Source organism: Platichthys flesus, chromosome 10, assembly GCF_949316205.1.
Source record: "Platichthys flesus chromosome 10, fPlaFle2.1, whole genome shotgun sequence".
In the NCBI taxonomy this organism is placed as follows: Eukaryota; Metazoa; Chordata; class Actinopteri; order Pleuronectiformes; family Pleuronectidae; genus Platichthys; species Platichthys flesus.
Genome location: NC_084954.1, coordinates 14,749,694 through 14,774,401, shown reverse-complemented (window position 1 = coordinate 14,774,401; position 24,708 = coordinate 14,749,694). Strand labels below are relative to the sequence as shown.

Here is a 24,708-nt window from a genome sequence, read left to right as displayed (position 1 = left end):
GCCCCGTCCGCCTGTGCTGCACACCCATTGGTCCGCGAATTCACCCCGAGCGGTGATTGGCCAATTCCCGTAGGTTTCCCTCAGAACTGCAAGACGCCGATATTGCGTTACATGGTAGCAAAATGGCGGCTGTCATTCAGAACCCACTAAAAGCGTAAGTAATTTAGAAATTGAGGAAATTGTGAATTATTACTTTGTTGCCAACTCGTGTGTTGCGGCCGGCCGCTCGTGCATGTCGTTTTGCTGTCGTGTGCACGCGTCGCATTGAGCTGTCCATGTTGTATTTAGTGCACTTCTTGCACAGCAAAGTAGCCCCGGCAGCTCACTTCTTTTATTCCGCGAGGATGTTCTGATCGTTTTAGTCTCAAACATGTGCGCGGGGCTGCCTGACATTTCCCCCGCACCGGAGGAGCCTCTCCCCGGCACGGGTTTGCACGCAACCCGGGAGACTGTCGTCCTCCCCCGGGTTGTAAATTTATTTTGGGGGAAAAGCTGTCGACAGCGTGGCTGATAGTCTGCGGAGCCGCCGCCGGACCGGATCGGTAAAAGTCGACCCCCCCCTCCTCCTCCGTGCTCGGCGGCGGAACCTCGGCTGACATTCCGAAAGTGGTTTACAGTCGGTGTGAAATGTCGACATGTCAACTTTGGCTTCCTCCGAGCGCAGACGTGGTCGGGACGCGGCGGAGCGAAGGGAGGAGGCATTTTGTGTTCGCACGCTTCGCTGCTGGCGAAAACGACTAAAAAGTGTCAGCGGCGGTGTGAGTCCGCCGGTGGAAATAGGCTCAAGCAGCCCGAGCTATGGTCACCTCTGTCCCCTCAACTTCACTGAAATGCTCCACCTCATTTCCCTTTCATTTCTCCTTTGTTCCCCTTATTGTTCTACCAATCTCTCTGGCGGACGTGTTACTGTAAGTTGCACACCGCTCGCTCCCTCCTCTGGTGGTTGCATATGGTGACCAGGTCATTTGTCTCTTAAAATGCACAGAACATGGAGCTGGACGTGTCAGGTAGTGATGGGCTGTAATTTGGCTCGCCGTGGCTCTGTGGGACTGTGTGTGTGTGTGTGTGTGTGTGTGTGTGTGTGTGTGAGAGGATCTCTCTGCTGTGCCTTTAAGTGGAGGAGTGCTGGAGATTAGCCTGGTCCAGGATCCTGGGCCCATCTGTCAGAGAGATGCTCCGACAGGGAGGAAGTGTCGGGCACAGGCAGGAGAACCATCTGCTCCTCCACAGAGGTACCCTGGCACCTCCGTGGACCGTAGCACGAGGAGTGGAACACACAACACCTCGCATCACCCACTAGTGTTGTTACTGCACCTATAGGAGAATTCGGAGGGATGTTTTTGAGTGTCTGATTTTGCACGACCGTTTTCTTTTCATTGAGCATTGCTATTTTCTGCTAAGGGTTAGTTTGCACTTTTCTAGTTTCCTAGTGGACGTTATTTTTAGATTGCATTTCCTGTCTTTTTTTGCCACTCAAAGAGCTTTACAGTACAAGATTCATTCACCCCTTCATGCACACATTCATACGCTATCAGTACAACTGTCAAGGGCAATTTGGTTCACTTGGAATCTAAAAATATTCTGCATGTGGATATGTAGACTTTGGGGCCAGAAACCTCCTGGTTTCTGTTTGTAGTTCGACCAATCGTTTTTTGAGCAAGCTTAGGTTGTTTGCAGGTAAACAGTCTTTGTGTAGAGGTAAAGAGGCGGAACACACTGACCGAGATGCATCACATATTTGCCTTTTTGATTTATCTGTATGCAGATGCAGATCGCTGTTAATAGAGATTAACCAAAATGTTGTCTGGACATGAAAGACCTGCAAAAAGTGTCATTGTTTGTGTTTTGTTTGGCTAATTAGTCGTCAGACGGTAGCCGATTGCCCAACTACTAGCCAAAGATGAAATTTAATTATTGAACGACTAAGTGGCCCCTACAACCTCCTTTTATGTCTGTGATGACTGAATAGTCAAGGAGGCTACATGTCAGGTTGAAGTCTCCTTTACCAAAACAACTTGCTCCTTCCTTCATCCACCTGCGCAGTCTTTATATGATGTTCTGGAAGAGACTGGTTGCTAATTGCTGAATTTCCCCAGAACCTTTATTTCCATGAGTTGACTGAAGCTTCTTGCACTTCTCATGCACTGTCCCTGCCTTCACAATTGTTTACCCATCATTGAAGGACAGGATATGATCAAGCGCCCCTCTGCAGGCACATGCACAGCAAAGCCTATGTTAAAGTGTTCAATGTAATTTTGATCTACCGTCATGTCCTGCATCAAGTACTTTCCCTTATTATTGAAAAGCGCATTTCATTATTACCTCATTGGACCCTTCCCCCTGTCTTGGGTCCCAACCAGCTCTGTTGCACGTCTGCTGTCAAGCTGCTGTTTCATCTCAGAGACGTTTTAGCATTCTGATGTGAAATGTCTCCTCACTATAAGCCGTGCTTAATGAAGTGTTTCAATCTGCTATAATTAGTCTCTGTCTCGGGTTTCTGACTTCATTTCACAAGTTTGTCAGATTATAATTATACATACTTGACACTAATTGGATGTCGCTCCTGTGGACCAGTTTGACCTTTTTTTCTATTTAGTTGATTCACTTAGGAGATATGAAAACCCCGGGTTTGACTTTGTTGTGGAGATGTGGTGGCAGATGAGGCTGCAGCGCGCAAGCCTGTGCACGTCTGTGTGAGGTCCGTCCCTCTCATCTGAGCGTTGTGATGGGAGGACAGTAATCTCCACAATCTGCTGATTATAATGGAGTCTGGAATATTTAATTAATAAGGAAGCTCATAAAGCTGCTCATAACATTTGTAGCCACAGCTGGAGGTTTCTACATGTCGGACTCATCTTCCTGGTCCTTCCCCCAATTATATTCTAACCTGTCGCCGGTGTTGAGAAACCTACACTTTGAGTGAGTCAGGCTCTTGATTGGCTCTTGAGTGTGTAGGTGTATGGTCTGGTTCTACTCCTGCCCTCAGCCAGACTGAGGTTCTGATTGGTGCAATCAGAGGTGGTTGTAAGGATGCAGTCACTCTATACGACCTCCTCCTTCCCGGCTCTTGTTATGTGGTAGCTGTAGCTTCCTGTAAAACAGACGTGCACCTGCAGATTTGAAAACCGTCCTGAACAGAGCAGACGTGACTGAAGTAATGTTTTTCTAGATCGTAATGAGTCACATCTCCTCAATGCTGGCCTGTGTTAAAAGTATATATAGAAGTTTTACTGTGGCCACAGATCACACACTGAGCATCGCTACTGCAAACCGTTTTTTTGTCATTAGATATGCAAAACAAGCGTTGACGCATGCTCGCATTACGGACGCAGCCATGTGACATGGCCAAGTGTTGACAGGAACACGTTGATAGCGGAGGCCCCCGCTGGCCACAAGACTTGCTTTTTGTTTTCCAACCTCGTGCACACACACCTTCTCTACTCAACTGGAAGATATAGAGGATGTGTGCCTCATACTGTACCTCTGAGGCACCTTTTTGTTAAGCCCTGAAACACGTGAAATCTGAATGTTTCTGGTTTACTCTGAGTCCTTGAATCAGCAGGATTTTGTCACCATCTGATATATAAAATTTAGTTATTGTTGTATATATTTTGTGGAGTTATGTACTTGCATGTAATTTCATTCTGTGTAACTGTGCAGTACATTTTAACTGTTAAAAGCATTGTATCCCATTTGTTTATGCCCCAGTGCTGTCAGAAATGTACTATTTATCATTTGGAGTAACTTTTTTACACCGTTTTATATGTTGGTATTTTTTTAACTATATTAATTATGATATTGACTGAAGGATTTTATTAATTTGCTTCTAAAGATATTAGGGAAACAAGCGGAGCAAATATTAGCAGCAGATTGGCTCGCAGCCCCTGAATATATTATTCTTTTTTACTGGTTATAATCATCAGGTCCATTTGATTTGCAGAGGGGTTAGACCGTTGCAGATTATTTGACTCCGGCTATAAACTTCCTCAATGATAAACACTGAAGGAATCATAAACAGGAGAAGCTGACTGCAATGGTGGTCAATTCCCATGATCCCATGCTACTTTGTACTACTTCAAACTTTGTCTTTTTTTTTTTTAGAGAGATTTGATTGAGAGAAAACTACATATTGTGTACTGAAAATAATTGTCCTCGTTTATCATAAAGAGCATTTCTGGTGTCTTGAATTGATTAAGAGAAGAAGGAGCCAAAATATCCTGGATACGAATGACGCTATGTTGTGCATTTGGAGCCAGAGTCTATGCAGTAGCATTGTAGGAGTAGGATCAGGGAATGGGGTGGTGGACAGAGGTGTAAAAAGTACTGAAATATTGTACTCAAGTAAAAGTACCTTTTTACTTTGATGAAATTGTACTTAAGTACAAGTAAAAGTACCCATCTAAAAATCTACTCAAGTAAAAGTAAAAAGTAGCTCATTTAAAATGTACTTTAAGTAAAAGTTACTTAGTTACTTCCAACAACTTGATGGGGGCCGCTCCTATACAGTGCAAAAAAGGACAAGGGGTCATAAATCCAATTAATTAAAGGATAATCTTTACAAATATAAGTGCAATCACATTAAACATGTCAAACATAAAAAAATTAACATGTCAACACAACATTTAATAACTGCCCCTTGGCACCATTGTAAATGAGGGTCTTATTCCTCAATGTGTTTTCCGAGGCTTAAATAAATAATCAATCAACTTTTGGGACATGTCAAGACATGAACCACATGACAGTTAAAATAAAAATTTAAAATACCGCTGTCCCACTGTATATTTAAACTTTTGGTTAAACTTTGGTCCACCTTTAGAGAACTAGTCTACAAACTTCTTGTTGAGTTTGAGCAGCAGCTGAATTCAAGGAGAGTAGAGCTCATCCAGGCTTGCTGTGCAGTGAACAGCAGCACAGCTGAAGAGTTGCTTGCAGGCGGCCGAGGCAGGTAGGCCAGTGTTGAGTTTCAGGCAGTGTTGTGTATGAACGAGTTCAAAAGAACGCTAGCGGTTCCACTCAGCCTCGTTGGAGGACCATTTAGCTACTTGTGGATGCTAGCAGACCTAGTGAGTAGCCATTATTGGGCGAAAAATAATCCAGTTAACAGGCCTGCAACAGGGGGGTTGAACTGATCGTTTTATTTGTTGTTTTCCAGTGCCGGCTTTTGTATTTTCTTTTATACCAGTATGATGTTCCTGTTTGTAACAGATGATTGTTATTCCATGTGAACACAAAGTTTTTCTTATACTAGGGAGATTTTTGTGACAGTTATTATTCTGTGTGGTTTATTATTAGTTACCTAATGATAAGTCAGTTTTAAATGTGAGATGCTGTTTGTTATTCAGGGCCTAAATATAGTATAAAAAGCCTAAATATAACTAAATCTTATTTCTGGTAGCGAATCATCACTATATCAACTACATGCCTGCCTTGGTTAAATACATTTTATATAAATAATTGAAAGTGTGTTATGGACTCCACTCACTTCCATAAGTAGGTATTATTCAGGTGGTATAAAGTGAACTCAGGTAAAAGCCGAGTCTTAACCGGGAATTGATTATAGGGCTACAGACAAATAATGAATTTGAACGGTGAACAAGTTCATATTATCTGAGGTCTAGCTAAAACGTTACAGAATGTTTTCCTTCTCCTGAGAGACGCTGTCTTGAGATCATTGTTGTGTTTATTTCAAAAGAAATGCAGTCTTACAGGGCAAAATACCATCTGAAAGTTGGAATTCCGTTTTCTTGGAAAATTGTTTGAAAATTGTAGGGGACAGGGTGGGGGGCGCTAGGAGTCAAGCTTGCATAGAGCCCCAAATGTGTTAGGGCCGGCCCTGTGTAGCGCAGTGATTCTCAAACTGTGTGGTGCGCACATAACAGGTGGTGCGCGCGACCGGAGGGGAAAATGCGAGGCGGAACTAATATTATAGCCGAACTAATGTTTTGACGTCCGCATCTCTTTAGAGGCGGAGCAGTAAACGAATCGCTCTTTCGCCGTAGTCAGGCGTCGGAACTCGCAGCTCTGCAGTCGCGGGTTGCTCTTCAGCCGCTCTGCAGTGGCTCCCAGTGCAGTGTTGTGCATGTCGCGCATATTTTTCACGAACAGTGAACTTTACGATCAGTTTCATACGTTGAAAGTGCAGGTGAGGGAACCTCATCCAGTTCTATGCCGCATCTACCACTGCAGTGAGAATTGCCTTGCGCCATGAACTATGTTTTTTTTTTTACTCAGTAACGGATGTAATTCCAATGTAGCGAAGTAAAATACTTCAGTCAAAATCTACTTAAGTAAAAGTAAAATTACCCATTTTAAAAAACTACTCAAAAAATTACAAAGTACATATAAAAACTACTCAATTACAGTAACGTGAGTAAATGTAATTCGTTACTTTACACCTCTGGTGGTGGATACATACGTTTGACCAATCACGAGTCGGACTCTGCTGTCAATCATACCTTTTCACCCTGTTTATATAGCATCAAGTAAGCTATTAAAACCAGACTTACTGGAAAACTGAACTCTTGCACAAACACCCCCGTCGGGGGACAACCACCCCATAGCCCAAATCACCCCATATCCCCCAAGTACAGTAGTTCAAAGCGTACCAGAAAGCTGGGCTGTAATTCATGTGATGACAGTTAGAACACCGATTAATTTAAACATTTCCTTCGCGGGCGGACGGGGGGGTCGGGCAGTTGGGTGGATGCGTGTGTGCGTGAGGAAGATATGACTCCCTCTCCCTTCCTGTGTTGTCACACGTTCGGATCTCATCACTCATTACAAGTGTCGGAGAAATCTCTCACCTAAGCCAGCACACCTGCTGCTCGGGGCGGCAGATTCTCAGATGGAGAGCGTGCCATGTCGCCACACAGACAGGCTTCACCCACAAGAAGACTTTCGGCACCTATACTTGCTCTCTTTCACCCTCTCCCCGCTCATCCCCCACACCCTACCCCTGCACACTTCATTTGAGACGGGAGAGCATCCCACCACACTCTGTTGGACTTGAGTACGTTTCTTGGCACTTGCCAGTGAGCGTGCCGTCCTAGTGGGCTTCAGGGAGCATTTACAGTGGGTCAGCTGGTCTGTTGTTAGTAAGCTGATATGTCACAAAGCGTTTCATCAGGAATGTGTGTTGATATCAGGAAATGGCACTGAGGCAAGTGGGTTAGTTGACACGAATGTGGAAGATGTCCTACCTAATCTGTTTTTACGGGATGATCTTTATTCAGTTACTGTGTGGCAGGGGTTCTCAAACTTTTGCAAGCCGGGCCCCCCCAAAGCGAGTTAACAGTAGTTTTGGCTTCTTCGCAAGTGGCGCATCGGTTGCCTGACTTTTACGAATCAGTTGCAACAAATAAAACACCAGCACTAGTAGACAAGGGCTGGTGTTTTATATGTTGCAACGCAGTGGATGATTGAAGATTTAAAGGTAGGTGTTAAGGAGAAAAGGGCTAGCTGCAGTTAGAAGAAGTTAGCTAGCGAGAAGGCTAGTTCTTGGGGCTATGAGCTTTCTAAAAAAGACTGTGGAGCAAATTACTCCTTAGATTAGGCTACGAATAGGCCTACTGCAGGAAGGTATTAGTTAAGAAGGAGTGAGTCTTTGCTCTCTGCAACTCGTGTTCAAATGATAACACTCCTCTTTTGATTGTTGGATGTTGGAACAGTATTTGATTTGCTTGTGTCAGTCCAGCCCCTTGCATCTCGCCACTGAGGGATCTTTCACTAACCAGTGACAGGTCGATTGTCTTTAAAAAAAACAAAAAAACATTGCGCCCCCCCCTTTGAGAACCACTGCTGTATGGTAACGAATATTCCTTTTAAACATTATCAAATAAAGGACATTTTGCCTGGGTTTAATGTGAGCAGTTTGCAGAAGACGTCTGTGTACATGTCATGTGTCTGATCACGATATAAAGTGGCAAATCAGCCTTTGTGGAGGAATGCGCTCTCCAAGTGCCCTTTTAGTTGCGCTTGTAAACATCCTTGCCTCTTAAAAACTGAGAAAGCTGTATGACATCTTTACAAGGTAGAACTGTAATAGTGTGATTATTGTCTACAATAAAGGTGCAACCTTGGTGCAAGTGTAACACGCTGAAGGAAAAGCAATGACCCATATTTATTAGTCATAACCTCTCTTCTCTCCATCTTGTCTTTTGAACTGTTCTGTCTTGTTGAATTAATTTTTCTCTCTCGCTCAAACACCTTTCCACCCCTCCCTGCGCTCACTCTGTACCTGTGACTGTTTACTCTTCTCACTCACACTGAAATGACACCTCGTTTTCCCAGGAAGCCTCACACACTGTGGCTTTGTCTGGGCTTTTGTGCGGGACAGCATTCCTAACACGGCTGTTCATCTGCTGGATGTCTTCTCATGGAGTGCTAGGGGTAAAGGCGAACCTAAAGAGAAAGTGGTAGAGAGAAAGAGGAGGCGCAGGATCTGGAAGACGCTGACAAATCAGCCTCCCACCTCCTCCACCTCTAGTTTAAGATTCCGAGCTTGACTCGCAGCCCGCAGCTCATTAGTTTCACTTCAAAATGGCCGTCTTCCTAATGTTGTAATTGAGAACATGTGGGGGAACTTCATTATGCGGATGTGGAGATGTTCGAGCTAGAAGAACCGGTCTGTCCTATGATAAAACAGCACACATACAAAGTAGCTTACCATGATTTTGGAGTTGAAGCCTTTACCCTCATCTTTGATGTCGTCAAATTAGAACCTGCCCTTGTACTAGACACTCTGCTGAGATTAATTAAGTAGGCTAATTACCATACCAGGCGTGTGGCACCGATCGAGGGCTTGAATGTGAAATATCCTCCCCCATTTCACTCTGAATATTAACTCTGACACCTTAAGGGACTGCCAAAATCTCAGTGGCACCAAGAAAAGTGGAACTAAAGTGTGGAGTCTTTGCTGCTCGTTCCTCTGACCATCGAGCAGCAATGTTAGGCCGTGGATTCAGTGTCGTCATGATAATCTAACCGGCCAGCGCAGCTCAGAGCCAATCGGATCAGACAAATAGCCCACAGAGGTAATAAAATGTTTAACCTCAGGAGTGGGAGCCGCAGAGTCACTGCACTGTTGGAACTGGGTTTCCTCTTTTCTTTCTACATATTTTTCCCTGATTGAAAGCCAGAAAGAGGACAGAGAGACTTAGCAGATTTTTCAGTTTGATACTTACCTTCAACAGAATTGATTAGACGGCTCATTAGATACTAACAGCATTATTTTGTTGTTGGAGGATTTCCAATCTGACAGTCTAACTCTTTGTTCAAAGAATCATCTGCTATTTATTTCCTTATACTATTGTTTTGATCTGCTTTAAGGCATCTTGTAGCAAATAAAACCGTTTTCAGACATACACAGACACTAGAACATTAGACATTTTCTTGAGAGGCTATATCAAAGAACACAAATGTGTAAGTCGGTGGCTCTCGACATTTCCTGCTAGCGCCATAGCAAAATCTCAAACTATACTCATGTGAGAATACAGCAGGAACGTGAGCGAGCAAGTGGGAGTGTTGATGACGTCCCCAACGCACAACAGATGCAAAAGAGGTGCAATACATGTAGACATAGACTGCAAACGATCACATTTATCCATAGCCTCACTTCTGCTGTGTCGACCACATCCTTCAGGGTCACTGACCTCTGCTGCTCATGTTGCCCCCCCGGCAGGTTGGGCGACCAGTTCTATAAGGAGGCCATCGAGCAGTGCCGCAGCTACAATGCCCGCCTCTGTGCTGAACGCAGCGTCCGCCTGCCATTTCTCGACTCACAAACTGGTGTGGCTCAGAACAACTGCTACATCTGGATGGAGCAGCACCACCGTAGTCCTGGTGGGCGCGCGAGCACACACACACACACACACACACACACACACACACACACACACACACACACACACACACACACACACACACACACACACACACACACACACACACACACACACACACACACACACACACACACACACACACACACACACACACACACACACACAGTATTTACTGAGAGTTGTATTTGGTCCATTATGCTTGTAAAAGTGTATAAAAGCAACTCTACATTATGTAGGGCTATTGACGAGGGTTTCAAATAATTATTTTCATTATTGATTAATCTTCTGATTGCTTTTTCACTCCGTTGTTAAGTCAATAAAATTCCATTTGCAATTAAACCAAAATCCAAGGTGACCTTTTTAAACTTGGTTGTCAGTTGTCTAGTTCATAAAGAGGGGGGCGGTACCACTGGAGAGTAAAACATTCCAGATATATTGGATGAGGTATACATTTTGCCCTTATGACCAAGAAATGTAATGAACAGTTTAACCATAAAATATATTATCAATAACTGAATAATATAAAACACAATTGCAATATATAGAACTTGATTTAAGAAAATTCTTTCTTTTAAAATGTAAAAATAAATGTATAAGTTTATTCTGTAAAAGGCTAACATCAGTGGCCAATCGACAAATCTATATTGCCCAACCCTATATGATTTTTTTTTATTGAATATAAATGTGTTTTGTATTGTTGGTGAGACCAAACAAATTGTTAACATGTCCATTTAGCAAAATAACTAGTAAAGCTATACAAAAAAAAGAGATGTGTTTCAAGAGATGAAATAGTTTTTGTGTTGATGTGTATTGTGGTTATCATGCAGGGGTTTCAGCCGGGCAGATGTACACGTACCCCGCCCGCTGCTGGAGAAAGAAAAGACGACTGCACAATGCCACGGATCCCCGCCTGGGCATCTATGGCCTGCAGCTCGGTAAGACCCTGCAGTCCGTTGTCCTTAAACTACCTGCCCATCGCTTCCAGCTCACTTTCTCTTCCCGCTCATCCGTCTCTGTCTCCCTCTCTCTCCCTCCCTCGTCTCCCACCCACCTCCTTCAGCTCATGTGATTACTGGTGATGATCTGGAATAATCTCGCTAAAAGCATATCACTCTGTCTCCGCACACTGAGCAGAACAGGCTGCCAGTCATTTTTCAGAGGATGAAATGTGGCTGTGTTCACCCCGGCTGGTAAACTTGTTTTGTGAGAAGTAGAACATGTAATTAGATTTGCCACTGCTGGGAGCAGCGAGACGGAGTTCGGCCACTGCAGACAGTATTTAATAAATGTTATTGAATGTAGTTTGGCTTTTTCTCGGGCTGCCACTTGAAACCGCTCACTCAAAACGTTTACACTCTCGTCGACAGTACATTCTCCCTGTATCTTATTTTGTACTTACCACCTCCCTTGCTGATTGGTTTTGTCTCTTTCCCTCTGGCAGCTCCTCCATCCGTCTCTATAAATTGCGGTGCAGCCTGTCTGTGTTTTGTGGCCAGAGATCCTGAGCTTGTATACCCACTGGGATGTTGCACTATCCTAATGAACATGGCCACAGAGAGAAATATAATGTCACATGTTTAAGTTTTTATTAGTTTCTGTTCATTCTTGAGTCATGTGGTGAAAGGACTGTTTGGGAAGTCGAGAAAGTAAGACAGAGGAAAAGAGCCTGGAAAGAGTAAACAAGATGGAGAGATAGTGTAGAAAAAGAGGAATAGAACCGAGCCTTTGTTTCCAAACACATCCCATTGTAGTCTATTGTTTTCCACTGAGCTGGCGCTCGCAAAGACACCACCACCACCACCCTGCTGTCCCTTCCCTTCTCCAACAACAGTGGGTTGTATGTGCTGTCTGCCAGCGCCCATCAGAGGGGAAATGTACCCTGATTCAACCTGGCATCTCTTGGAGCGTGTCCTGCAGCTGGCCAGAGGTGCCCAACACAGGGCAGCAGCCAGACTCTGTCTCGCTGCCTCGGCAAGCTCGTCTAACTCATGGTGTGCTAGAGACTGGGGCTGCATGCAGAATCAGCTCCCTGCTGCAGGCTGCTGCTGGCTCTATTTTTAGCCCCCCAGCTCCCATGGGTTGGGAGGGAGGGAAGCGGTGGTGTGAGGGGGGGCTGTCTCGTCGCGGAGAGTTGAAAGTCAACGTGTGCAGACACAATGGTTTGGGGCTGCCGCCACATGGTGGAGGGGCCCATTTTAGAGGAGCGCGTTGGATGTGGTTGTCACGCCTACCTCTTGTGTCTGCCTCCTATACCTATGCGGGGCTCTGTTGCTTCTGCACTTCATGTTCGATATTCTGCAGAAGTCTTTCTAGTGGGCGCAGTGGTGAGATGAAGGGCTGATGGAAAGCTGCAGTCGGAGGGGCTTTGAAGTGTGTCCTCTTTCCAAACATCCATAGAGCAGCAGATCGCGCAGCTCTCAGTGGAGAGGAGATTTTGTAAATAAGACGTGCGGATCCAACCGACTGTCGAAGCTTTTATTTGCTCTGCTTTGTCAACTCGCGTCCCTCCTACACTGTTTGTTTAGGTCTTCAGCTCCCTGTAGAAGGAGATATCTGCATGATGCGTTCAGGTTAAAGAGATAAGCCACTTAACTTCACTGGCCCTCAGAGATTACTGTGGACAGAGTCAGCCTACATGGTGCAGCTCACCAATGACAACGCTTTCCCTTTCAGAATGAAACCATATGCCTTGTCAGTTATATAGTGCTGTGAAGATACTTGTCATGACACATTCTGTTCCAGGCAACACAAGTGGTGACAGCTGATATAACAAACAGTTGCTCCAGCAATTTGCCACATGCTTTTATTATGTCTAGTGTGAGAGGAAGAGGATAATAGATGTGTGCTTATAGAACGCTGCTCATTTACAACCCCCCAGCCGACTGAATCTTGATCTGATTTTTCAATGTGTTTGACTACGTGTCTCATACACTCTGGAGAGAATCAAACAAGAACAAAGTAATCTTCAGTACTGTACCGGTCCTAACAACTTCTGACTAGTGGTGGTGTTTAGTGTTAAAGTGTAAAGTGAGTGCACGTCAGCAGGGGAGTGAGGAGGCATGCTATAGCACTGTACAAGGATAATGGACACGTAAGCTCTGTCCTGATCCTGAAGCAGCATGTCGAGGTACAGCTGCAAAATGAGCGTAGCGTAAAAATAGTTTGTGAATGTACGTATTGAGTATAAAGTATGAACAGAATTAACCAACATGAGCAGATTAAGTCGAGAGACGTTATGAATGCTGGTTTCCAACAAGGTGTGACATCATCTGCCCCTAACCCTCAACAAGAGAAAGGAGAAACTACAACCAAAAGAAAACGTTTTAACAGGGGAAAAGAACATAGAAAGCCTCATGTGTAGGATCCCTCTCCAAGGAGGGAAAGTCCAAACATGCCATGTGTTACAGAGAACAGCAGAACAATTTGAGTATTTACAGCATTGGTTAATACACCTGTGGGACTTTTTTTTACCTAAAGTGACCATTAGACCGAAGATGTGTTGGCATGGCGTGATAGTATAAACACTTAGCTCATTGTTCGTTGAGTCATTATGTGTTGCTTGTTGTTGTGCAGACGGCAGCCTCATGTCCAAGGACGCCTTGCCCACCCAGAGCACCACACTGGAGGCGCTGCTGCGGGGAGAGGGTCTAGACAAGAGGAACGCGAAGAACGACGAGGATAGTCTGCTGGAGATCCAGGTCGGTTCACTCCCTGTGTTTTTCTGGTTAAGCTCGTCAGCCAAATGTTTAAAATGTAAATGTTCAGTGGTATCACTCCAGCGACTGAGGGCCCCGGCTCGGACTGGGAAGTGTTGCGCCCCGACTGGTTGCCAAGGCAACTTGCCAAGTTTTTTCCAGCTGACCTGCGGGGCTCGTTAGCTGACCGCTGTCTCGCTGAGAGGCAGTTTGGACAAGTGAACTGCTTCAACTTTGATTTCCCAATTACTCACTGTTATATATGAAACTAATGAGTAACGTCCACACAATCATGTAAAAGATCAAAAATGAAACTTCAGTCAAAGTCCGAGTTATTCATCTCGATCTCTGTCACAAGTAGACATTGCCAGATTAATACATTCCATATAATGTACTTTTGGAATCAACATGGAAGAAAACAAAGGCTGGAGAACCATGATTTAAATAACTTACAAATTCACCTTGCTGGTACTAAACAAATTCAATCAATAAAGAATATGATGACATCAGATATTTATCTGTGTCTGTGGCTCTGTCTCACTGTGTCTCAGAGGGTTCTGGAAGCAGACGCAGCAGAAGACGCTTTCAACGATGATGATGACTACGAGGTGAACACTCCGAAAAGGAGACATCGGGGCAAAGGCAGAGTAAGTGGACAAATGGATTCCAGTTGCACATGAGCAGGGACTCCCAAGACGTTCAGGGAGACCTATCATGTCAGTTTCTGTTAAAAAACAAGGTTTTATGTTTCTTCTCCAATCACATTAAATCACATTTAAGTTGTTTAGATGAGGTAGTGGCTTAGGCATGCCTTTCTCATATTCATACAATATTTATATATATGATGCAGCAGCTTATTTGTTGGAAGGTTCATATTTCTTTGATACAGGTTAATGGGGTATTTTTTCCTCAGGGTCGGGGTTCAGGCCGCAGGAGGACAGACCTGGATGATGACAAGCCATACGTCTGTGACAGTAAGGCCCCGTTCCATTTCACCCCTTCTCCCTTTCCCTCTGTTTTGCGTGTTCGCATGTGGGGGCTGTCCCGATACTTGTCCCGATACTTGTTAGGACAAGTGTTCTGGCTGTGCAGCCCTCAAAACTGAGATTTTTCCAACCCACACTTCAAACCGAGGGCTATGAGAATTTCCCAGAATGCCTTTGCCTTTCACCGGCAAGTAGGGCTGCTCGATTAATCGAAATTTAATCGTTATTACGATTATGGGGTCCAACGAACTCTAAACTACTATAATCGAGTTGAAACAATTATTTTTCTCGAAAGAGACACGCATCCGCAATTCAGTCCTTCCCGCAAAGCATTCAGCGGCCCAGCTGACTGGCTCTCACTCTCAGGCAGCAGTAAAGTGAAGGAGGCGAGTTGTGTGTGTGTGGTGACCGGCGTTGAAAAACAGAGCGAGTGGAAAAGCAGGGAGGGCAGCAGCACACCATGTAGTGGCCACGCCGCGCACCGCTATTCTCAAGCGCGTTCCCGCCTGGCTGTTCAGACCGGTCAGACCGGTCCCACAGTTCTCCGCGCCGGTCAGTCGGTCAGAGAGTGTTAGGGTTGCCATCATTAAGGGTTTGAATAACCGGGCACCGATAACCTGGTTTCACGGAGGAATAAGACACGCAGCCGTCATCTGTGTTTACCGGAACCAGAAGTGATTGAAATAATAAAGCATAGACTTCAGAATAAGGCCACATATTAATAATCGTTTAAATAATCGTGATTATGATTTTTTTCCATAATCGACCAGCCCTACCGGCAAGAGACCCTCAAATGTAGTATTTTCTCAATTTTTAAGGATTTAAAAATTCCAATAATACTGTTACTCTAATAACAAAGCATCTTTGCAGGGCTTCTACAGACCCCTGCTAGTAGCCTGTGTGCTTTTGATTCATACGTGAAATATTGCAGAGCCACCAAGCTTTTAATTTTCCATTGGATGAATGGCAAATGTCATTGATTCACCTGCATAAGCATTGATGTTATAAGGATATAATAGGTTTGTCACTTTAGCGCAAGAAAAGGCATTGGTTTATTCAAAAGTTGTTGTGTATGTTTACATCGACGACTAATGATGATGTGTCGGGTTTTCACGATGACTATTGATGATGTAGCGGCTTCTTGAAGTAGATTCCCAATTCATAGGGGAAGATTTCAACATCTAACCTTTGTGACTCTGTTTCAAGGGCCAAGATAACTCTTGAAAACAAGGGGTGAGGAGAATGGGTGAAATGGGATTGGGCCTGAGTAGAGATAATTTTTTACTGATATATCCTAGCAGTTGGGGATTTTCAAAAAGATGAAAATTCACTCATTATACAATACAGTTGAAGTAAATGGGGGCGCTGGTGGGAGTGTTCTCACCTGTGTGTGCGCCCACGTGTCTGTGTGTGCTTGTGTGCGCATCGGGATGGAACTCCGCCATGCACGATACAGAGAGTAGAGGAGAAATCTAAACGCGTGACCATGTAGAGACAGAAATGACATGACGTTGTGTAAATCAGTGTTCATTTTGGCAGCTATTTTTGATTTAGTCTTAGTCTTTTGACGAAAATGCAAATTAGTTTTAGTCACATTTAGTCATTTTTATCCTTCTTAGTTTTAGTCAAGTTTTAGTCGACTAAAACAAATTACATTTTAGTCTAGTTTTAGTCGACGAAAACGAATTACATTTTAGTCTAGTTTTAGTCACATTTAATAGCCACATTAAACTCCTTTTCTATAAAAAGATATAGCAGCCTAATAGCTTAAAAATATATATTTAGTTTTAAATGTGAAAAAAAAAAATGGAGAGCAGGTCAGACGGGAGGCGAACACAGAAACGGCAGCTCGGTAAAAACCAACTGCAGCTTCTGCTCTGATTAAGAAGCTGAGGCGCTGATCTCTGAGCAGCTGAGACCAGAGAAACTGTGTTTTCACTGTTTCCATAGTTAAGAAGCAGTGAGTGACTGAGAGGCTGCTCCACGAGAACGCGCTAATAAGTGAAGATTATTAGCACTTTCACTGCTTTCACTGTGTCTCTCTGAGCGAGTTCCTGGGGCGGGGGGCGGAGCTGCGGACCGGTACGCTATCTGGGAGCGCACAGGCACACACACACACACACACACAGACTCCCTCGCCCGCTCCTGATACTTTATGACGGCCTGATACGATGATGTTTTAAAAATTATTGTGACTTAGATTTAGTCATAGTTTTTATTTTCAAAGATCCGTTTTCGTTACGTCTTCGTCTCGTCTCTGCATGGGACGAATATTTTTCGTTATAGTCTTCGTCAACGAAATTAACAATGGTGTAAATAAGACAAATAACATAAGTCCATTTAGTTTGTTTAATAAAAGAGCAAGCTATATACCTGTTTTATAGGAAAGATAACTTTAAATTACTTATGTTGAGATCTGGTGCTATATTAAAAAAAAAAAAAAATTACCTGACCTTCAAGGTGGGGCAGGGGCTGCCGTTGGGGGGGGCGGGGTGCCCCACTAATATAATGGTAGGGGAAACACTATCGGATTTAGCAGCAAAGCCGTTTACCCCTGAAAGTCCAGAAGTGACTGTACCCCCCGCCTCCATCGACATAGTGATGAGTAGATAATAAGGGAATTTCCATTTTTGTGTGAACTATCCTTGTAAGAGTCACTGTGATTTTTGCACTTAATCTTGACAAAAGAACATTCCATATATTTTACACATAATTCACAACACAAATACATATACAGTATAACTGTACCCAAATTTAATATATCTTGTTAGTGGGATTGAAGACAGAAACTACTTTTCAAGGGCGTGGTAAAATATAGATGAGACGCATAATGTGACTTTTTCGTCAAACCTTTTTTATCTGGAATATCCACATGTCAGAAAGTTACTCTTAAATGACCGTCAGGGTGATCTTTGTGATAAATGACCAACCAGTGTAACTCGAACACAGTTTTTACAGTTAAAAGCAGAACTAGAGTTACCATTGTCTCACTCATGAACCCTTCCCTGTTCATGCAAATTGCATGTGGAAAATCCAGTTAGGGGGTATTGGATTTTACATCAGCTGATAAAACTGATCTTGAAACGCACAATCTCATTGTGTCTTTTCTGTTTCAGACAAAAACAAACTAAAGCAGAACTCAAAATCTTCGACCTCAGGTACCTTCATCTGTTCACACTTTTGGTCTCTCGTCTTTAAAGGATATTTATTTTGACAGATTGTTGAGCGGTTGTGTTGGCAGTCCTGGATATTGATTCAGGCTATAATATTAGCTTACTTTTCTCTGACTGAAGTTCCCTGGTGCTGATAATCTGAGATATGGTTACTGTGCTGTCTGGGGTTTTGTTTTATTTGACTGACTGTTGCAATGAAATCCTGAAATACTCCTCTTTTTTTTTACCTTTTGGACCCAGACGCTGAATATTCACCTCCATCAAATGCCATGATGCCTTTTTTATTTTACCCGTTTATAATTTACATTTATTCATATCCTGTGTGACTGAACATGTGCCTATTGTTTTGTTGCAGTCTGTGCAAAGCGCTACAGGAACCGTACAGGACTCAGTTACCACTACACCCATTCCCACCTGGCGGAGGAGAACAGAGCTGGAGAGAGGAACAAGGTGGCGTCCAGATCGCCCTCTGTACCACAGACTGACAGACACAAACGTAAGAAGCCTGCCTGCTGATCCCATTTCATTTCAGTGATTGGTTTCTGTAACCAAACCAAAAATGTAATATACAAAAAGCTGCTTCATACTGCAGGGCCTGAAAATCAGGAAACAGCGATATGTCAGATCAGCCACATTCTGCTGTCAGAGTGCTCAAACACAAGTCAAGTGTTCACGCTTATGAGGCAGTACATATTTTAACCCCAACTTGATGCACTAAGATGACACAGGGATCTCTACCATCTCTACCATCCATCCTGTTAACTTGAGAAGCCAATCCAAAGAACGTGTTCCCATAATCAGGAAGTAAACTAGACAAAAAGATACAAATGTAGATACACGTATCTACACAATTTAACACCTCAGTTTCAATACTTAAGGTTTAACAAAGGCAGTGAAATATCTGTATATTCAATGTGTCTTAATAATGAGACCCTTGGATCTTGCATGGCTAAAGGAACACACCTACAGTTTCTTTTTTTCCCTTTTTTTTAATGAAATAATTAAACATTGTTTGTGGAAGGGGCACAGTTTAACCTACATGAAGTAAGGAAAATATTATTTATTTTGCACCAACCCCTCAAATGTTTGGCCAAACCAGCTAGAGTCCAGCTCTACACCCCGACATGCTCCTGAGTGACTGACAATCTAGTTTATGATGAGTTACACCAGAGGTTTGGTTGTTTCTCCATCGGCTGCTGCAAGTAGTTTCTATTATCAGACCACTTTAGTGACTTCTTTTGTATATGACAGTCGCAAGTGGTGTCCTGTCACAAACTCAATTCACTGAGTGTAGAGTTGTTACCCTGATGGAGACACAAACTGCCATGGCACTGAACGCTTCTCGACATCATCCTTCTAGACACCTACAGCTGTTTGTGTGAATATCAATCTGTTGAACTGGACATTAAATGGACTTTATCCTCTCAACCCCCAGTACAAAGTCTGTTTCATGTCCGATTGATTCGATGTGCAAACAGATAAAAAGGCTGAAACCGACTGACACAAGACGGAATGTAAATATGACACAATGTTTTCATGTTCAGGGTAATTGAACAATTGTGGTTGCAAAAAAACAACAACTTTCAACTAAGTCATCAGTTTTGCACATTGCCCCTGTACGGTCCCACCTTATACAAGGTTTTGACCAAGTTTGCCTGCCAACTTGTTTACCTGTAAATGCCCCACAGGTCCAAAGGGTCCAGGTGGGACGAGCATTCCCAGCAACTACTGTAATAAATGCCAGGGAAAGAAAACGGGTAAATCTGGGTCTCCCTTCTCAGCCTGCCAATGCTCAAGTGAGTTGATAGTTCAATGTTTTTGTGTGTGTGTTCTAACTGATTCCAAAGTGCGTCTCCACAATGGATCATTGGGAAGAAATTAGGAAATGAAGAGATGTTGTAGCCTTTGTTTGGTGCTGTCTGCCGTTTCTTTATCCGTCACCTGCTCACTGACTCTGTCCTGTGTCCCAGCTGCCCGCAGAGAAGAGAAGGAAGACCGGACCTTCACCGGAGCCGAGGAGCTTTTCGGCACCACCTCAGAGAGCGACACTTCCACCTTTCACGGCTTTGAAGACGACGAGCTGGAGGAGCCGGCCACAAATAGCAACGGAATAACCAATCGACACAGATAGAGCGAACCTTTAAGATTTCAAGAGACAATATTTTGTTTTATATATGGATTAACCTCTGGCAAAAATTTGCTGCTTCTTTTTCAATGTTTTTTGTTTGCAGAAAGCACAAAGTGATAATTTCAGGACAGAAATGCAAGTGGTATTTTATCTACTGAACATTGTTGAATAATTTATGAACTCCCTTTTTTTATATAAAAATATATATATTAACTTTTAAGGCAATGGACGACACTGTTTGTTGACGAGTGACTCGGCCTTCAATGCAAAACAGAAGATGATTTTTGGAGTTTTTTCCCCCTCACTGGAGCAGAAGAAGCATAAATATGACAAACAAAAAACACTGGAGTAATCGGAGAATTGAACAAGTGAAATTTTTCAAGACGTGGATAATTCGCGTGGGGGTTGATGAATGTCACTGCAGACCCCTACTTGAGCTACAAGATGTTTTTGAATCAGCAGTGGCTGTTGCTATGAAGGCCTCCTCTTCTGCTCTAACTTTGGATGAAACTTGTATGAAAATGAAGGAACCAATGAAAGGACTGCCACAGGCCACTGGAAGTGTTTGGATGAAGAAATCTATTAACTTAAGTTTTTACAGAAACCGTGTAGTTATAAAATGAAAGGTAAGCTACAGTTTCTTCTCTGATTTAGTAACAAAAGACATTTTCCAGATTGTGGATAAACAAAGAATTCATGTTTACTAAATGTTGACAAAAATGGAGGACATCAGACTTCAAATATTTATTATCTGAAACTTTTTGTGTAATTTGTGTTTGCAAATAAAGTAATTTAATAGTCATATTTTTAAACTTCACAAACCCATCTGTCAAATTTGCATCTAAAAAGATACCTGCGCTGAAACTGAGTGGCCAATGAGGTTGTGTTTCCACCCCTTTCCATTTGTTTGTTGGATTGTTTCTTTAGTAAAAGGGGTCACACAAAAATTACTGACCAATTTCAGCGTGCGTTTTTCCACATTTTCTACAGAGAGTAATTCAGAGGCTCTTTTCAGGAGCTGGTGTCTGAGTGTGTGAAATTTGCTGCCGCTTGATTGAATTCTAGGCGACGGCTGGGCCTTGACGGAGGTGTGCACTCCACCGAATGTCATTACAGCTTCTTCAGAATTTACTCAAATGTCACCATGTTAAAGACATTGGGGACAAATCTGCCTGTTTATATTGGGATCTGGTCCAAAGTGTAATGGTTTCTCCTTTAGTTCATACTTGCCCCGTTGAATTTGAATGGAAATTGGTTGACTGGTTATTGAGTTATCGGACTGACTGACTGACGACTATGAAAACATAACCTCCTTGGTGGAGGTAGAAATGGGAATGAAATGCAATTTTACTTTTCAGCTTAGTGAGCAGCTCTAGAGACTCATCTCCACTGATATACAACTATTGGATGGATTTATAGTGACATTTTGTGCTAACATTCACAGATGAACCCTAAGGACTATGTTGATCCTCTGTCTTTTCCTCTTGTACCGTCAACACATCAAAATGATTTTATCAAGCTGCAAAAATAATAACAGTCCCATTAGCCTCAGCTGCACTTTGTGTTTAGTGCTCGTTTGCATATGTTAGCATGCAAGCTAGCTAACTATGGTTCATATTAGGAATACAATACCTGCTCCTAACTCCTATGTGCATTTTAACATGCTAACATGCTTGATACTTTGGAGAGTATTTTTTTTTTATTATTCTTGATTTTTATTCTATTCTTAATCTTGATTATCTTTTTTGATTCAATCCATGATGTGTGAGTCTAACCCGTCTCCTTTGTGTTGTACAGGAGCACTCAGCACATGGGCCCAGCGGGGGGGGGTCGACCAGTGAAGAAGAGGATTTAACCCTCAAACTAATGAGCCTTCAGCTCCCTCCTGGTTTGGGCCTGAAACAACTGACTGATAAGGACAAACACGCTTCCACCTGTTCTATAGGCTGTGTGGCTTAGTTGAACTGCTCCCTCGACGATATGTATCGACCCCTTCTCAACATTTGATCTGTGACTACATCCAGCTTCATTTTATCCTCTCTGCACTGTGTTGGAGCTCCACTGAACTATGGGAACACTAAAGGCCAGGCCTTTGGACTGTTTAGTGCCCACCGGGTACGTTTGGGGCCCCCGCGGTCCAGCCTGCCCTCTCCTGCTCTGTGACTGTGTGTCTGCTGTGTGATCCGATGTGACACTAAGACGTCATTATCCTCATCACTGTGCCAGCCCGCCGCTCTGCACTGGAAACCAGCCCTGACAGCCATGACCCTCCAACCTGATTGGACCAGTGACCCTCTGACCCCCAGCCATAGAGATGGTGCTCGAATCCACCACTATTACATTCAGACCTCTGGACTACTGTATTAATACTCTGACATGGATGCAAAGGTTTTCTGCTTCTGTCCCTCTGTCTGGTTTTGCTATATCTCTTCTGCCGCTCTCATCTCTTATGGGTCGCAGTAATTTAGCTTTTTTTTTTTTTTTTTTTTTCATCTTTTCTCTGTTGTATAATATTTCTATGTTTTTAACTCTTTCAAGTTTGATAAGTATGACTTCTTGGGTTTGTTCAGACTGTATTGATACCTCTGTCCTGATCAGGTGCACAATAGCCACAACTACTCAGGCATCTTTCATTTCCTCTGCTGTTGATTGTTCAGCCATTCAGCCCTGATTCATGTGATTGTATTCAGTTGGCGAGGAGGGACGGTAACTCCACACAAGGATCCCATTATAATCAACTTCCAGGAGGGATCCGGGACGCCACAGTCTCGTGCTATAGGAAAAAAAAACAACAAGCTTCAACTCTCTGTCCCATCTGTGCTGAATTTACCCGGTGTCACGCTTGCCATCCACTTTTTGCCTAAATCTACAGCCTCAGTAGATTTTGCCAAGAGTGAAATTCATCTCAGATTCATTTCAAAACAATATTGTTGCTACAGCTACATAAACTCCTCAGATCTACGTACTTACTGAGAAGTGAAAAGTATAAACCCATTTATGTGACATTTCCGTTGAGTGCTTTTCGAGGGCCCATTTGCTTTATGACATTTAGAAGGTGCTTGAAGTACTGTAAAAAAAGAAAAGGCTTTTAGTTCTATAGGTTGCACATGCTGCATAAGAGGTCCACTTCCTTCCATGTAATTATTCAGTATCACTGCAATGTAATGATAGCTGCTCCGTTTTTGAAGCTAACCATTAATCCTATGTGTTTGTTTATGAATTTCTTGTGCATTCAAACCAACGTTCTTCATTTCCCTCAGGGACCCTCCGCATCGCAGTTTTATCTCCTCTGGACAAACAGAGGATCTGAAACCCGTCAGTTATCTCGTCTTCGTCTCTTGTGTCGGTAGCTTGGCGTTTCCAAAGTTACAACTGTGTCTTCTATCCGCTAACGTCCCGCCAGTCAGTGACAAGCGTGATGTGTCATCAGTCATTACCTGCTCAATGTTACCGATCGTGTACAAACAGGCCTCGCATGGTGCAGTTCTGAACAAAAAGGAGAAGCTCCAAGATGCAAACGTCAGTGATGTCCGCTTCGAATAACGTGTCACCAATCATTGAATAGCCTGTATACCTCGTCAAAAGACAGCAATAGGCCCCGATGCTCCCGTGTCAAAGCTGCCACGGGAGGAGAGGGAGGTCCGGGGTGGGAACGGAGCCAGGAGGAGATGAAATGGACATGATCTGCTATTTGTCTCATCTTCAGCTATAAATACAAGGCGAACTGGAGAGAATGAAGAAGTCTTCGTTTGTTAAACTATTTTTATTGTTCTGAGAAAAATAAAGAAAAAAATAGAGAATGAATGTTGATGCTCAGCTGTGTTTTTCTGACAAAAGGTCATGGGGTCGTCTTGAGAAGGCAGCTGATGAGCAGAAGAATCCCAGACAGGATCAATAGGTTGGAGTGACCCTCAGACTCGGAGCAGTCTGAGAGGAAAAAACACCACTTGAGGCTTTTTCTGAGTAGAGGTTGCTCTGGACTCTAATATAGGAATGAGACGACAAATAAGAAACTCCACTACAGGGAGTTATTATTGATCGGTCGGTACAGAGAAGTAAGTCTGCAGGGAGGGATTTTTTTTATTATTGGCAACTGCAGGAAGAGTCTTAGAAAATGACTGAAGACAACTTCAATAAGTTTTCTTTCAATACTTCCCACATCCTCTCGTCCATTTATTGACTGGGCAGCATTTGGTTTTTAATAACTTTAAAGTGCTACTCCGGGTTTTCAGCATTGCTCTTCCATAAATTGGCAGTTGTGACCTATACTGCAGTCAAAACACTTTGGCTTCACTTTTGGGGAGCTGTCATGGCGTCTCTCTTTATATATCTTTTTATATATGGGTCAAATCAGACTTTATTCAGTAATCTACATTTCCTATATTGTAACTTTATATCACCTTTTCATCAGAAACTCCATCCTTGCCTCCAAGTCTTCCTAACTGCTCTACTAATTTAAAATAACCACAAAAACCCTGATGACATCAGCAGGGTTTATTTTTCAGACATAATGAAAGTTCCTCCAGCACCAAAGAAGATATAACACAGCATCCATTTTGTTTTGCTTCAAGATGAGCATATCATTCTGTCAGACGGTCCAACTCTCTCATTCCGATTAAACAATTTCAACTATTGATGCCTTGACATTTGCTATATAACTATTAGGTCTATGTCACAGGAGAGTCTCCCTGGAATATAATCCAAATCACTATGGTAACCCCTTGTCTTTATCTTGAGTGCCATCATCAGGCCACAATTAATATGTCTCTGTGTTCTTACCACCAGCCTGAGCTGTATTTGCTGAGTGCTCATTAGTGAAAGAGAGGAGACACATTTACATTTCATCGTTCACATTGGAGCAGATGGAAACACCAGTGAGATCCA

At 43.2% G+C, this 24,708-nt stretch overlaps 1 protein-coding gene across 4 annotated transcripts; it reads left to right on the top strand.

The window, feature by feature from the left end:
- The first annotated feature begins 101 nt into the window (after positions 1-101).
- LOC133961882 (zinc finger protein DPF3-like) lies at positions 102-24,580 on the top strand. Of its 4 annotated transcripts, none has more exons than XR_009922044.1 (11): positions 102-154; positions 9,680-9,840; positions 10,670-10,777; positions 13,416-13,540; positions 14,089-14,184; positions 14,451-14,511; positions 17,640-17,681; positions 18,052-18,192; positions 19,385-19,492; positions 19,667-20,450; positions 21,622-24,580. XR_009922044.1 is itself a non-coding variant. In XM_062397252.1 (10 exons), exons 1-10 carry the CDS (start codon positions 123-125, stop codon positions 19,825-19,827), a joined length of 1,035 nt encoding a protein of 344 aa, XP_062253236.1. In that variant the 5' UTR covers positions 102-122; the 3' UTR covers positions 19,828-21,595. The 4 variants fall into 4 exon arrangements, 1 of the variants encoding a protein (XP_062253236.1); XR_009922045.1 differs by lacking the exon at positions 102-154 and adding an exon at positions 8,091-9,559; XR_009922046.1 differs by lacking the exon at positions 17,640-17,681.
- The last annotated feature ends 128 nt before the right edge of the window (positions 24,581-24,708 follow it).